The sequence below is a fragment of the Salvelinus namaycush genome, chromosome 30 (assembly GCF_016432855.1).
Source record: "Salvelinus namaycush isolate Seneca chromosome 30, SaNama_1.0, whole genome shotgun sequence".
Classification (NCBI taxonomy): domain Eukaryota; kingdom Metazoa; phylum Chordata; class Actinopteri; order Salmoniformes; family Salmonidae; genus Salvelinus; species Salvelinus namaycush.
In genome coordinates, this window is record NC_052336.1 from 3,896,773 (window position 1) to 3,913,211 (window position 16,439).

Here is a 16,439-nt window from a genome sequence, read left to right on the forward strand (position 1 = left end):
AATTTCCACTTTGAAATGTCAGACTTGATTTGCCATAACGAAAAATGTATCAACCCTTAGAAATGTCCATGAATTATAACCCACATAACAATTCACATGTCCTGTTGCTGCCGGATTATTTTCCTTCCTAGCAAACTGGCTCAAATTAATATCCTACATCTGTAGGTAGGTTTCACAACGTCCGTGTGCTGTTGTTTTTGGCACAGCGCGGCCCACGGAGAGACGCCCACAGACGCTCAAGGCTAACGCACAGAATGCGCAGATAGGGACCAATTTGTGTCAGTCTCGTTCTGTGAAGATTAGACAAGAGCAGCAGCAGTGCAGACGCGGTAGCAGTAGAAGAAGGAGTAGCATACTATAAGGAAGGGAAAAGACTAGATAACCACACAGCTCTCTCTCTCTCTGAAGAAGGTGGATTTGCCTTCCTTTTTCCTCCTCTTCCTCGAATCCAGATATGAAGTGAAGGTTAAAATGTTCTGAGCTTCTGTCAAACCTCGGGAGTTCCGTTGGTCCATTCACAGGTAGACTAGTATCGACAAACCGATACAGACAACGCGAACACGTACATTTGTTGTTGTACTGAAAGCAAAACCGGAGGATTCGAGAACGGAGTGATATCGGCCAGGATCTCTTTCCCATCTCCAACCGTCGAGATGAATACCAACGATGCTAAGGAGTATCTCACCAGGCGGGAGATACCTCAACTGTTTGAGGTGAGATCAACTGAATGGGCTTTGGCTTCGCGGGCTTCAGTTATAATACTTTTTTATCGATGGCAGTTAGGTATTACAGATTAATTAGATTATTGTCTTTTGGTGTTTGAAAAAAGATTCGTTTAGTCGTTCACATTAGGCTAAGTGGTTTATAGTAAGTGGTTAAATGATATAGTATGTGGAGCCTAAATGATAGCTACAGTAGCCCTACCATATAAATAAGTGCATACTGCATATGTCCACCTGTTTGTTTCAGTCCAGGATCAATCCGAGTGTCGCGTTTCAAAGGTTTCATATCACGTTTGAAACGGTCGAATCCAATCCAATATAACCAATGACAATAGAGGGTTTTATTTTCAGTTTATTTTCAGTCGGATAATGTTATTCATTTAAAAGACAACTGACTGATGGCTGTAACTAAATAAATACATACATACATCATGTTGGGTAACCAATTCAAGTCATGGTGTGAAATGTTTTACAACTCTCAGGCAGAGAGGCTGAAAGAGAGAGACCAACACAAATAATCTTGAGCATTGGGTGAAGCCTTACATGTTCAAGACATTCTGCATAGTTTGTCCTATTTCAGTGTGTTTCAATAAATAATATATAAATAACTAACCAGACACATTCTTTAACCTTTGAACAGATAGGTCAATGCTGTAAAATATATATATATATGCTTTTTATTTGTATTGTTTATTTGTATTCTTTGAATGTTTAGTTAATTGTATATTCATATTTTTGTTGTTGTAATATAATTAACACAGTGGAGGTTCTACCAAGCATTTGAGTCATTTTCCCGATCAAAAATATTATAAAAAATATATATATATTTTGTAACCCATAAATCAATGAACCATCCTGTAAAACTTTGGCCCCAGCCCCAGTCCATTGTGTTGGGTTGGAAAATACAACTGTCAATCCATAGGTTCTGGCAGTGGAGCTGTGGAGGGTAGTTGTTGAAGGGAGCGGGCCAAAGGGCACCCTATGCCCTACCTAGTGCACTACTTTTGACCAGGGCTGGCACCCTATTCCCTACGTAGTGCACTACTTTTGACCAGGGCTGGCACCCTATTCCCTACGTAGTGCACTACTTTTGACCAGGGCCCATAGGCTAGTTGTGCGCTTATGTAGGGAATAAGGTGCCGTTTGGGACGGAGAGGAAGTGGGTGGATGCTTAGTTTGAAAGCCTGTCTTTAGTCTCAGGGGGAAAAGCATTGTTTAAGGAACCTACAGGGTTAAAGAATGACAGACACACACGCAACCTAAACGTAAACACACACACACACATATTTAAGTGGTATTTCTCTCTACGAGGGTGAAAAGAAAGGTCTCACATAAAGTGATTCGTTCGTTTTGTGTTTCTACTAGAGAACAGTACAGTCAACGTAGACAGAAGTCCTGGGTCTTTAGTATGGATGTCACTTTCCATCAACTGTAATAAGTTATCCCAGGCTGGAATCCCAGGCTGGAATCCCAGGCTGGAATCCTTGTGTGATTCCCTCGTGTTGTGCTGGTCTACCACACCTGTGAAAACACAGTACAGAAATGTACACTGCTCTACGGTTACGTTTCAAGTCTTAAAACAATGTAATAACATCAACGTGTATCTGTTAGGGTTTGAAGAGGTTTGGGTCAGTCCAAGGGGTCAGGGTTAAGGGTTAAGGGTTATGGGTCAGGGTTATGGGTCAGGGTTAAGGGTTAAGGGTTATGGTTAAGGGTCAGGGTTAAGGTTATGGGTCAGGGTTAAGGGTCAGGGTCAGGGTTAGGGTTAAGACTGGTTAGGGTTAGAGGTCAGGGTCTGGGTTAGGGTTAAGACTGGTTAGGGTTAGAGGTCAGAGTGTAGGGTCTGGGTTAGGGTTAGGGTTAAGACTGGTTAGGGTTAGAGGTCAGTGTATGGGGTTAGGGTTACATTTACATTTACATTTAAGTCATTTAGCAGACGCTCTTATCCAGAGCGACTTACAAATTGGAAAGTTCATACATATTCATCCCTGGTCCCCCCGTGGGGAATGAACCCACAACCCTGGCGTTGCAAGCGCCATGCTCTACCAACTGAGCCACAGGGTTAAGGGGCAGGGTTAAGGGTTAGGGTTAAGGGTCAGGGTTAAGGATCAGGGTCAGGGTTAGGGTTAAGACTGGTTAGGGTTAGAGGTCAGGGTCTGGGTTAGGGTTAAGGGTTATGTATCGGTCTCTCTCATTGTGTTGTTTTGTCCAGAGCCTGTTGACAGGGTTGATGTTCTCTAAGCCTCTAGAGGTCCGTGGTCAGGGTCTGGGGTTAGGGTTAGGGTTATGAATGGTTAGGGTTAGAGGTCAGGGTCTGGGTTAGGGTTAGGGTTATGAATGGTTAGGGTTAGAGGTCAGGGTCTGGGTTAGGGTTAAGACTGGTTAGGGTTAGAGGTCAGGGTCTGGGTTAGGGTTAAGACTGGTTAGGGTTAGAGGTCAGAGTGTAGGGTCTGGGTTAGGGTTAGGGTTAAGACTGGTTAGGGTTAGAGGTCAGTGTATGGGGTTAGGGTTAAGACTGGTTAGGGTTAGAGGTCAGGGTCTGGGTTAGGGTTAAGACTGGTTAGGGTTAGAGGTCAGGGTCTGGGTTAGGGTTAAGACTGTTTAGGGTTAGAGGTCAGGGTCTGGGTTCAAGGTTAGGGTTAAGACTGGTTAGGGTTATAGGTCAGAGTGTGGGGTCTGGGTTAGGGTTAGGACTGGTTAGGGTTAGAGGTTAGGGTTAGGGTTAAGACTGGTTAGGGTTAGAGGTCTGGGTTAGGGTTAAGACTGGTTAGGGTTAGAGGTCAGGGTCTGGGTTAGGGTTAAGACTGGTTAGGGTTATAGGTCAGAGTGTAGGGTCTGGGTTAGGGTTAGGACTGGTTAGGGTTAGAGGTTAGGGTCTGGGTTAAGACTGGTTACGGTTAGAGGTCAGGGTCTGGGTTAGGGTTAAGACTGGTTAGGGTTAGAGGTCAGGGTCTGGGTTAGGGTTAAGACTGGTTAGGGTTAGAGGTCAGGGTCTGGGTTAGGGTTAAGACTGGTTAGGGTTAGAGGTCAGGGTCTGGGTTAGGGTTAAGACTGGTTAGGGTTAGAGGTTAGGGTCTGGGTTAAGACTGGTTAGGGTTAGAGGTCAGGGTCTGGGTTAGGGTTAAGACTGGTTAGGGTTAGAGGTCAGGGTCTGGGTTAGGGTTAAGACTGGTTAGGGTTAGAGGTCAGGGTCTGGGTTAGGGTTAAGACTGGTTAGGGTTAGAGGTCAGTGTCTGGGGTTAGGGTTAAGACTGGTTAGGGTTAGAGGTCAGGGTCTGGGGTTAGGGTTAAGACTGGTTAGGGTTAGAGGTCAGGGTCTGGGTTAGGGTTAAGACTGGTTAGGGTTAGAGGTCAGAGTGTGGGGTCTGGGTTAGGGTTAGGGTTAGGACTGGTTAGGGTTAGAGATCAGGGTCTGGGTTAGGGTTAAGACTGGTTTGGGTTATAGGTCAGGGTCTGGGTTAGGGTTAGGGTTAGGGTTAAGACTGGTTAGGGTTAGAGGTCAGGGTCTGGGTTAGGGTTAGGGTTAAGACTGGTTAGGGTTAGAGGTCAGGGTCTGGGTTAGGGTTAGGGTTAAGACTGGTTAGGGTTAGAGGTCAGGGTCTGTGTTCAAGGTTAGGGTTAAGACTGGTTAGGGTTAGTGGTCAGGGTCTGGGTTAGGGTTAGGGTTAAGACTGGTTAGGGTTAGAGGTCAGGGTCTGGGTCTGGGTTAGGGTTAAGACTGGTTAGGGTTAGAGGTCAGGGTCTGGGTCTGGGTTAGGGTTAAGACTGGTTAGGGTTAGTGGTCAGGGTCTGGGTTAGGGTTAGGGTTAAGACTGGTTAGGGTTAGAGGTCAGGGTCTGGGTTAGGGTTAGGGTTAAGACTGGTTAGGGTTAGTGGTCAGGGTCTGGGTCTGGGTTAGGGTTAAGACTGGTTAGGGTTAGAGGTCAGGGTCAGGGTCTGGGTTCAAGGTTAGGGTTAAGACTGGTTAGGGTTAGAGGTCAGGGTCTGGGGTCAAGGTTAGGGTTAAGACTGTTTAGGGTTAGAGGTCAGGGTCTGGGTCAAGGTTAGGGTTAAGACTGTTTAGGGTTAGAGGTCAGGGTCTGGGGTCAAGGTTAGGGTTAAGACTGGTTAGGGTTAGAGGTCAGAGTTTGGGGTCTGGGTTAGGGTTAGGGTTAGGACTGGTTAGGGTTGGAGGTCAGGGTCTGGGGTCAAGGTTAGGGTTAAGACTGGTTAGGGTTAGAGGTCAGGGTCTGGGGTCAAGGTTAGGGTTAAGACTGGTTAGGGTTAGAGGTCAGGGTCTGGGGTCAAGGTTAGGGTTAAGACTGGTTAGGGTTAGAGGTCAGGGTCTGGGTCTGGGTTAGGGTTAAGACTGGTTAGGGTTAGAGGTCAGGGTCTGGGTCTGGGTTAGGGTTAAGACTGGTTAGGGTTAGAGGTCATGGTCTGGGGTCAAGGTTGGGGTTAAGACTGGTTAGGGTTAGAGGTCAGGGTCTGGGGTCAAGGTTGGGGTTAAGACTGGTTAGGGTTAGAGGTCAGGGTCTGGGTTAGGGTTAAGACTGGTTAGGGTTAGAGGTCAGGGTCTGGGGTCAAGGTTAGGGTTAAGACTGGTTAGGGTTAGAGGTCAGGGTCTGGGGTCAAGGTTAGGGTTAAGACTGGTTAGGGTTAGAGGTCAGGGTCTGGGGTCAAGGTTAGGGTTAAGACTGGTTAGGGTTAGAGGTCAGGGTCTGGGGTCAAGGTTAGGGTTAAGACTGTTTAGGGTTAGAGGTCAGGGTCTGGGTCAAGGTTAGGGTTAAGACTGTTTAGGGTTAGAGGTCAGGGTCTGGGTTAGGGTTAAGACTGGTTAGGGTTAGAGGTCCGGGTCTGGGGTCAAGGTTAGGGTTAAGACTGGTTAGGGTTAGAGGTCAGGGTCTGGGGTCAAGGTTAGGGTTATGTATCTGTCTCTCTCATTGGGTTGTTGATGTTGATGTTGATGTTGTATTTGTCTTCTCCAGAGCCTGTTGACAGGGTTGATGTACTATAAACCAGAGGACCCTATAGACTACCTGGAGGTGTGTCTAAAGAAGGTGAGGGAGCTTGGGGGACCAGACAGGGTCCGGTGGGACACATTCGTCGGCCAGGAGAAGAAGTCCCTTCCCCCCCTCAACGGAGGACAGTCGCGTAGGTCCTTCTTCAGAAACGGTGAGTAGTGTGTGTGTGTGTGTGTGTGTGTGTGTGTGTGTGTGTGTGTGTGTGTGTGTGTGTGTGTGTGTGTGTGTGTGTGTGTGTGTGTGTGTGTGCGTGCGTGCGTGCCTGTCTGTCTGTCTGTCTGTGTGTCTGTCTGTGTGTTCTGCCACACAAGGAGTAAGTAGTGAGAGGGCTGAGGAGGCTCTTTTACAATTTGTCTCTCCTCGATTCCTTGCTTCCTCTCTCCTTCCCAAACCGTATTGGAGGAGCAGATCCATTGAGAAAGAGGCATGGAGAGAGGACATGAGGAATGGAGGAAAGACTAATTGAGAGTCAGGGTTACTCCTGGAAAACTTTGAGATCAGGAGCGATACTGTAAAAGTTAAGATGTCTGTCTGTCCACCCATTCTAACCTGGCGTCCACCCATTCTAACCTGGCGTCCACCCATTCTAACCTGGCGTAATGTCATTGTAGCAGCTGGATAGATAGTACATTATTATCAGAGAAGGAAGAAGACTTACTGTCCAATGGAAATGTTGTGTTCTGCTTTATTCCCTCCGGTTAGAGACACAGACTCACACAGAGGTTGGAGCACAGGGCTCCTAGTTAGGGGTTAAGTCATTTGCGCAAAGGCACAGGGATAGTTAGGAGTGGCTGGTAAAGGGCAGGGTTTCCCTGTAGATAACATTGTCTCTGTACGTCAAGGTCAGTATCCCTGCCGGTTTCCATTCTGAATGAGACGTCATGCTGAAGATGTCTGTCTAAGGTTATTGTTGCAGCTGAATAGATAGCTGTACAACAGATACAGTTGAAGTCGGAAGTTTACATACACTTTAGCCAAATACATTTAAACTCAGTTTTTCACAATTCCTGACATTTAATCCTAGTACAAATTCCCTGTTTTAGGTCAGTTAGGATCGCCACTTTATTTTAAGAATGTGAAATGTCAGAATAATAGTAGAGAGAATGATTTATTTCAGCTTTTATTTCTTTCCTCACATTCCCAGTGGGTCAGACGTTTACATACACTCAATTAGTATTTGGTAGCATTGCCTTTAAATTGTTTAACTTGGGTCAAACATTTCTGGTAGCCTTCCACAAGCTCCCCAAAATAAATTGGGTGAATTTTGGCCCATTCCTCCTGACAGAGCTGGTGTAACTGAGTCAGGTTTGTAGGCCTCCTTGCTCGCACATGCTTTTTCAGTTCTGCCCACAAATGTTCTATGGGATTGAGGTCAGGGCTTTGTGATGGCCACTCCAATACCTTGACTTTGTTGTACTTGAGCCATTTTGCCACAACTTTGGAAGTATGCTTGGAGTCATTGTCCATTTGGAAGACCCATTTGCGACCAAGCTTTAACTTCCTGACTGATGTCTTGAGATGTTGCTTCAATATATCCACATAATTTTCCATCCTCATTATGCCATCTATTTTGTGAAGTGCACCAGTCCCTCCTGCAGCAAAGCACCTCCACAACATGATGCTGCCACCCCCGTGCTTCACGGTTGGGATGGTGTTCTTCGGCTTGCAAGCCTCCCCTTTTTTCATCCAAACATAATGATGGTCATTATGGCCAAACAGTTCTATTTTTGTTTCATCAGACCAGAGGAAATTTGTCCAAAAAGTACGATCTTTGTCCCCATGTGCAGTTGCAAACCGTAGTCTGCCTTTTTTATGGCCGTTTTGGAGCAGTGGCTTCTTCCTTGCTGAGCGACCTTTCAGATTATGTTGATATAGGACTCGTTTTACTGTGGATATATATACTTTGTACCTGTTTCCTCCAGCATCTTCTGGGATTGATTTGCACTTTTTGCACCAAAGTACATTCATCTCTAGGAGACAGAACGCGTCTCCTTCCTGAGCGGTATGACGGCTGCGTGGTCCCATGGTTTTTATAATTGCGTACTATTGTTTGTACAGATGAACGTGGCGTTTGGAAATTGCTCTCAAGGATGGACCAGACTTGTGGAGGTCTACAAACATTTTTCTGAGGTCTTGACTGATTTCTTTTGATTTTCCCATGATGTCAAGCAAAGAGGTACTGAGTTTGAAGGTAGGCCTTGAAATACATCCCCAGGTACACCTCCAATTGACTCAAATGATGTCAGTTCGCCTATCAGAAGCTTCTAAAGCCATGACATCATTTTCTGGAATTTTCCAAGCTGTTTAAAGGCACAGTCAACTTAGTATACGTAAACTTCTGACCCACTGGAATTGTGAAACAGTGAAGTAATCTGTCTGTAAACAATTGTTGGAAAAATTACTTGTGTCATGCACAAAGTAGATGTCCTAACTGACTTGCCAAAACTATAGTTTGTTCACAAGAAATTTATGGAGTGGTTGAAAAACGAGTTTTAATGACTCCAACCTAAGTGTATGTACTGTTGAAGTCGGAAGTGTACATACACTTAGGTTGGAGTCATTAAAACTCGTAGTGCACTATATAGGTAATAGGGCTCTGGTCTATATTAGTGCACTATATAGGGAATAGGGCTCTGGTCTATATTAGTGCACTATATAGGGAATAGGGCTCTGGTCTATATTAGTGCACTATATAGGGAATAGGGCTCTGGTCTATAGTAGTGCACTATATAGGGAATAGGGTGCCATTAGGGATGCAGACAGAGCCAGTCGTTGTGTAACATGTTTCAGCATGCCCTCAGGTGCTGATAGATAGGGAAACAGATGCAAAGTGTCTGGGAAGAGAAATTGGTCGTTTGGTTTGATGTTGAGTCTGAGACTTGGACCTGGCACTGTGTGGCTCAGTGTGTAGAATATGGGATTTACCAGAATGTGATGTTGAGTCTGGCGCTTGCTTTGCCTGTGTCTGTTAAGCTGCAGTTAAACAGTTTACCAAATTAGATCCTAAAACCTTTTCTGAAAATGTTTTTGATTGAGTTTCAATTTGAATGATTGCGAGGCTGGTTGCATAGTTTATGAACACGGCCATTCTGAATGAAGGGGTCGATACAAGGGACGATTCCTTGATTGATTGTTCAATTGATTGAATGTGACGCTGGTTTTGCACAATACTTAAATACATTGATTTGCTTTTAGGATCTGTGTTTCATTTATTAAGATGACTATCTATTGTACAAACAGAGACAAGAGAGTTTCTGTGCTTTGCTTTCCCCGTTACAACATTGGCCTGATGTTAGGAGGCCTGTTGGTCTGTCAGGGTTCATAAAGCCATGGCCCACCCTGACCTCTAACCCTTACCATAGCACCGACCCTAGCACCCTGACCTCTAACCCTTACCATAGCACCGACCCTAGCACCCTGACCTCTAACCCTTATCATAGCACCGACCCTAGCACCCTGACCTCTAACCCTTACCATAGCACCGACCCTAGCACCCTGACCTCTAACCCTTACCATAGCACCGACCCTAGCACCCTGACCTCTAACCCTTACCATAGCACCGACCCTAGCACCCTGACCTCTAACCCTTACCATAGCACCGACCCTAGCACCCTGACCTCTAACCCTTAACATAGCACCGACCCTAGCACCCTGACCTCTGACCCTTACCATAGCACCGACCCTAGCACCCTGACCTCTAACCCTTACCATAGCACCGACCCTAGCACCCTGACCTCTAACCCTTACCATAGCACCGACCCTAGCACCCTGACATCTAACCCTTACCATAGCACCGACCCTAGCACCCTGACCTCTAACCCTTACCATAGCACCGACCCTAGCACCCTGACCTCTAACCCTTACCATAGCACCGACCCCAGCACCCTGACCTCTAACCCTTACCATAGCACCGACCCCAGCACCCTGACCTCTAACCCTTACCATAGCACCGACCCTAGCACCCTGACCTCTAACCCGTACCATAGCACCGACCCTAGCACCCTGACCTCTAACCCTTACCATAGCACCGACCCTAGCACCCTGACCTCTAACCCTTACCATAGCACCGACCCTAGCACCCTGACCTCTAACCCTTACCATAGCACCGACCCTAGCACCCTGACCTCTAACCCGTACCATAGCACCGACCCTAGCACCCTGACCTCTAACCCTTACCATAGCACCGACCCTAGCACCCTGACCTCTAACCCTTACCATAGCACCGACCCTAGCACCCTGACCTCTAACCCTTACCATAGCACCGACCCTAGCACCCTGACCTCTAACCCTTACCATAGCACCGACCCTAGCACCCTGACCTCTAACCCTTACCATAGCACCGACCCTAGCACCCTGACCTCTAACCCTTACCATAGCACCGACCCTAGCACCCTGACCTCTAACCCTTACCATAGCACCGACCCTAGCACCCTGACCTCTAACCCTTACCATAGCACCGACCCTAGCACCCTGACCTCTAACCCTTACCATAGCACCGACCCTAGCACCCTGACCTCTAACCCTTACCATAGCACCGACCCTAGCACCCTGACCTCTAACCCTTACCATAGCACCGACCCTAGCACCCTGACCTCTAACCCTTACCATAGCACCGACCCTAGCACCCTGACCTCTAACCCTTACCATAGCACCGACCCTAGCACCCTGACCTCTACCCTTACCATAGCACCGACCCTAGCACCCTGACCTCTAACCCTTACCATAGCACCGACCCTAGCACCCTGACCTCTAACCCTTACCATAGCACCGACCCTAGCACCCTGACCTCTAACCCTTACCATAGCACCGACCCTAGCACCCTGACCTCTAACCCTTACCATAGCACCGACCCTAGCACCCTGACCTCTAACCCTTACCATAGCACCGACCCTAGCACCCTGACCTCTAACCCTTACCATAGCACCGACCCTAGCACCCTGACCTCTAACCCGTACCATAGCACCGACCCTAGCACCCTGACCTCTAACCCTTACCATAGCACCGACCCTAGCACCCTGACCTCTAACCCTTACCATAGCACCGACCCTAGCACCCTGACCTCTAACCCTTACCATAGCACCGACCCTAGCACCCTGACCTCTGACCCTTACCATAGCACCGACCCTAGCACCCTGACCTCTGACCCTTACCATAGCACCGACCCTAGCACCCTGACCTCTAACCCTTACCATAGCACCGACCCTAGCACCCTGACCTCTAACCCTTACCATAGCACCGACCCTAGCACCCTGACCTCTAACCCTTACCATAGCACCGACCCTAGCACCCTGACCTCTAACCCTTACCATAGCACCGACCCTAGCACCCTGACCTCTAACCCTTACCATAGCACCGACCCTAGCACCCTGACCTCTAACCCTTACCATAGCGCCGACCCTAGCACCCTGACCTCTAACCCCAGTACATGTCTCTGTTAGGGCTGTATCTTATAGACTAATTCAGCGTTGTGTTAGTTCATTCATTAGTCAATGAACCGATGTGGTATTATGTAAGAAACAAGCTCTTGTTGAATAACAACGTCTGTGTGACTGTGACTGTGTCTGTGTCTGTGTCTGTGTGTGTGTGTGTGTGTGTGTGTGTGTGTGTGTGTGTGTGTGTGTGTGTGTGTGTGTGTGTGTGTGTGTGTGTGTGTGTGTGCTTACCTGCCTGCCTGCTTACCTGTGTGTGTTTTCTCCCCTCAGTGCTCCCAGACAGTCCCAACTTCCCATACCGGCGCTACGACCGTCTCCCTCCCATCAGCCAGTTCTCCATTGAGAGTGATTCAGACCTGTCGGAGACCGCTGAACTCATCGAGGAGTACGAGGTGTTCGACCCCTCCAGACCACGACCCAAAGTCATCCTCATCATCGGTAAACAACCTGTCTGTAACCTCTAACCCTGACCCTAACCCTGACCTCTAACCCTGACCCTAACCATAGCACCGACCCTAGCACTGACCTCTAACCCTGACCCTAACCATAGCACCGACCCTAGCACTGTAACCTCTAACCCTGACCTCTAACCCTGACCCTAACCATAGCACCGACCCTAGCACTGTAACCTCTAACCCTGACCTCTAACCATAGCACCGACCCTAGCACTGTAACCTCTAACCCTGACCTCTAACCATAGCACCGACCCTAGCACTGTAACCTCTAACCCTGACCCTAACCATAGCACCGACCCTAGCACTGTAACCTCTAACCCTGACCCTACCCATAGCACCGTCCCTAGCACTGTAACCTCTAACCCTGACCCTAACCTTTAACATTTGGGGTACGTCATCCTCAATCTGGTGCGTAGGTGGGTGAGTATGCATGCCTGCTGCCTACAGTGTATGTGTGCGTGCCAGTACGTGGGCATTTCTGTCTGTGAGTGGGCCGTTCCTTCCCTTTGCCATCTGAACAAGAGGGGAAATAAAAAACTGGAGGCAAATTCCAATTGGCTGTCAAAGATTGTATTGGTTTCCGTGGTGAGTTCTATCGATGGTTTCTCTTCCTTCAGAAGATAAGGCCGGCGGGTAACAAAAGACTGGACGTTCCATTCTCGCTGCTTGATACGTATCACACCTGTCCTTTTACTAAATCACACGTCATTAACTTGCGTATGTACTGTATGTACCATTAACAGAACAGGAAATGGACATATAAGAGAGATGATAGACAATATAGTAATATAGTCTACAACAGATAGATTATATAGTAATATAGTCTACAACAGATAGATTATATAGTAATATAGTCTACAACAGATAGATTATATAGTAATATAGTCTACAACAGATAGATTATATAGTAATATAGTCTACAACAGATAGACGATATATAATATAGTCTACAACAGATAGATTATATAGTAATATAGTCTACAACAGATAGACAATATATAATATAGTCTACAACAGACAATATATAATATTGATTGCTTGATTCATTGATTGATAGATTGGTTGATTGATTGGCTATTGGCTAGGGAGTCCCCTCACCTGGTGTCCTGGTCTGAATCGGTCCCTGGTTGGAGGGTTAGAGGACCTTGTGACCCTGAAGGAAAGGAGAGGGGTTTACAGTAGACATAGATTAAAGCCAGTACTTACAGTGAGCTTTTGGCTCTGTACTGCAGCGCTTTGGATTTGAAATGACATAATGACTATGAGTGGAGACTGTCAGTGTATGTTCCTCCATATCGGGTGAACCGTTTATAAATTACAGCACTTTTTGTGCATAGTCCCGTCCCCCCCATTTTAGGGGACCAAAAGTATTGGGACAAATGAACTAAATTAATGTGTATTAAAGTAGTCTAAAGTTTAGTATTCCTAGCATGCAATGACTACATCAAGCCTGTGACTCGACACATTTGTTGGATGTATTTGCTGTTTGTTTTGGTTGTGTTTCTGATTTATTTTGTGCCCAATAGAAACGAATGGTAAATAATGTATTGTGTCATTTTGGAGTCACTTTTATTGTAGATGAGAATAGAAAGGAAAAGGGGAAAGGAGAAACCTCGTCAGTTGTACAACTGAATACATTCAAACTGAAGCTGACAATCTGCACTTTAACCTCATCGTCATTGTGTCATTTCAAATCCAAAGTGCTGGAGTACAGAGCCAATACAACAACAACGATGGTAACAGTCCCAATGCTGTTGGAGCTCACTATAGATTACTGCTGGAGTCAAAACCACAACAACGATGGTAACAGTCCCAATGCTGTTGGAGCTCACTATAGATTACTGCTGGAGTCAAAACCACAACAACGATGGTAACAGTCCCAATGCTGTTGGAGCTCACTATAGATTACTGCTGGAGTCAAAACCACAACAACGATGGTAACAGTCCCAATGCTGTTGGAGCTCACTATAGATTACTGCTGGAGTCAAAACAACATCAACGATGGTCACAGTCCCAATGCTGTTGGAGCTCACTATAGATTACTGCTGGAGTCAAAACCACAACAACGATGGTAACAGTCCCAATGCTGTTGGAGCTCACTATAGATTACTGCTGGAGTCAAAACCACATCAACGATGGTAACAGTCCCACTATAGATTACTGTTAGCAGTTCATAATGCTCGAGGCCATGGGCTCTGGCAGCTTTCTGAATGGCACCAAAATAAGTCAATCGTATTTCTAAATGTTCTGTTGTAACCCACCTCTGGCTGTGTGGGAGAAAGGAGAGAGAGGGGGGGGGGAGAGAGAGAGGGTGGAAGAGAGAGAGTGAGGGCTGGTGAAAGAGAACGCGATAGGGAGGGAGAGAGAGAGAGAAATGATATATTTTTATTTTATTTATTTAACCTTTATTTAACCAGGTAGGCTAGTTGAAAACAAGTTCTCATTTGCAACTGCGATCTGGTCAAGATAAAGCAAAGCAGTTCGACACATACAACAACACAGAGTTACACATGGAGTAAAACAAACATACAGTCAATAACACAGTAGAAAAGTCTATATACAGTGAGTGTAAATGAGGTGAGATAAGGGAGTTAAGGCAATAAATAGGCCATGGTGGTGAAGTAATTACAATATAGCAATTACACACTGGAATGGTAGATGTGCAGAAGATGAATGTGCAAGTAGAGGTACTTGAACTTTAACTTTATGCACATCGTTAGGACAATGTATATATACATAATATGACATTTGAAATGTCTTTATTCTTTTGGAACTTCTGTGAGTGTAATGTTTACTGTTCATTTTTATTGTTTATTTCACTTTTGTATATTATCTACTTCACTTGCTTTGTCAATGTTAACACATGTTTCCCCTGTCAATAAAGTTCTTAAAATGAAAAAAAAAAATGGAATTGAAAGACACTCACAACCCCCCCCCTCCCATCACTACACCTACACCTATACCCACCCCTCACCCCCCCTCCCATCACTACACCTACACCTATACCCACCCCTCCCCCTCCCCCTCCCATCACTACACCTATACCCACCCCTCACCCTCACCCTCCCATCACTACACCTATACCCACCCCTCCCCCTCCCATCACTACACCTATACCCACCCCTCCCCCTCCCATCACTACACCTATACCCACCCCTCACCCTCCCATCACTACACCTATACCCTCCCCTCACCCTCCCATCACTACACCTATACCCACCCCTCACCCTCCCATCACTACACCTATACCCACCCCTCCCCCTCCCATCACTACACCTATACCCACCCCTCCCCCTCCCATCACTACACCTATACCCTCCCCTCACCCTCCCATCACTACACCTATACCCTCCCCTCACCCTCCCATCACTACACCTATACCCTCCCCTCCCCCTCCCATCACTACACCTATACCCTCCCCTCCCCCTCCCATCACTACACCTATACCCTCCCCTCCCCCTCCCATCACTACACCTATACCCTCCCCTCCCCCTCCCATCACTACACCTATACCCTCCCCTCCCCCTCCCATCACTACACCTATACCCTCCCCTCCCCCTCCCATCACTACACCTATACCCTCCCCTCCCCCTCCCATCACTACACCTATACCCTCCCCTCACCCTCCCATCACTACACCTATACCCTCCCCTCCCCCTCCCCTCACTACACCTATACCCTCCCCTCACCCTCCCATCACTACACCTATACCCACCCCTCACCCTCCTATCACTACACCTATACCCTCCCATCACTACACCTATACCCACCCCTCACCCTCCCATCACTACACCTATACCCTCCCCTCACCCTCCCATCACTACACCTATACCCTCCCCTCACCCTCCCATCACTACACCTATACCCTCCCCTCACCCTCCCATCACTACACCTATACCCTCCCCTCACCCTCCCATCACTACACCTATACCCTCCCCTCACCCTCCCATCACTACACCTATACCCACGCCTCACCCTCCCATCACTACACCTATACCCACCCCTCACCCTCCCATCACTACACCTATACCCTCCCCTCACCCTCCTATCACTACACCTATACCCTCCCATCACTACACCTATACCCACCCCTCCCCCTCCCATCACTACACCTATACCCACCCCTCACCCTCCTATCACTACACCTATACCCACCCCTCACCCTCCCATCACTACACCTATACCCACCCCTCCCCCTCCTATCACTACACCTATACCCTCCCATCACTACACCTATACCCACGCCTCACCCTCCCATCACTACACCTATACCCTCCCCTCACCCTCCCATCACTACACCTATACCCTCCCCTCACCCTCCCATCACTACACCTATACCCACCCCTCCCCCTCCTATCACTACACCTATACCCTCCCATCACTACACCTATACCCACGCCTCACCCTCCCATCACTACACCTATACCCTCCCCTCACCCTCCCATCACTACACCTATACCCACCCCTCACCCTCCCATCACTACACCTATACCCTCCCCTCCCCCTCCCATCACTACACCTATACCCACCCCTCACCCTCACCCTCCCATCACTACACCTATACCCACCCCTCACCCTCCCATCACTACACCTATACCCACCCCTCCCCCTCCTATCACTACACCTATACCCACCCCTCACCCTCCCATCACTACACCTATACCCACCCCTCACCCTCACCCTCCCATCACTACACTTATACCCACCCCTCACCCTCCCATCACTACACCTATACCCACCCCTCACCCTCCCATCACTACACCTATACCCACCCCTCACCCTCCCCTCACTACACCTATACCCACCCCTCACCCTCCCATCACTACA

General features: G+C 47.6%; 1 protein-coding gene across 1 annotated transcript in view; it reads left to right on the forward strand.

The window, feature by feature from the left end:
- Window positions 1-321: 321 nt before the first annotated feature.
- LOC120024923 (adenylate kinase isoenzyme 5-like) overlaps window positions 322-16,439 on the forward strand; it is a gene marked incomplete at its 3' end in the record, with an annotated part of 84,951 nt that continues 68,833 nt past the window's right edge. Inside the window, exons 1-3 of the mRNA XM_038969291.1 lie at window positions 322-713; window positions 5,690-5,876; window positions 11,428-11,595. Of these exons, the coding sequence (XP_038825219.1) occupies window positions 654-713; window positions 5,690-5,876; window positions 11,428-11,595 (415 nt within the window). The remainder of the gene's footprint in view (window positions 714-5,689; window positions 5,877-11,427; window positions 11,596-16,439) is intronic.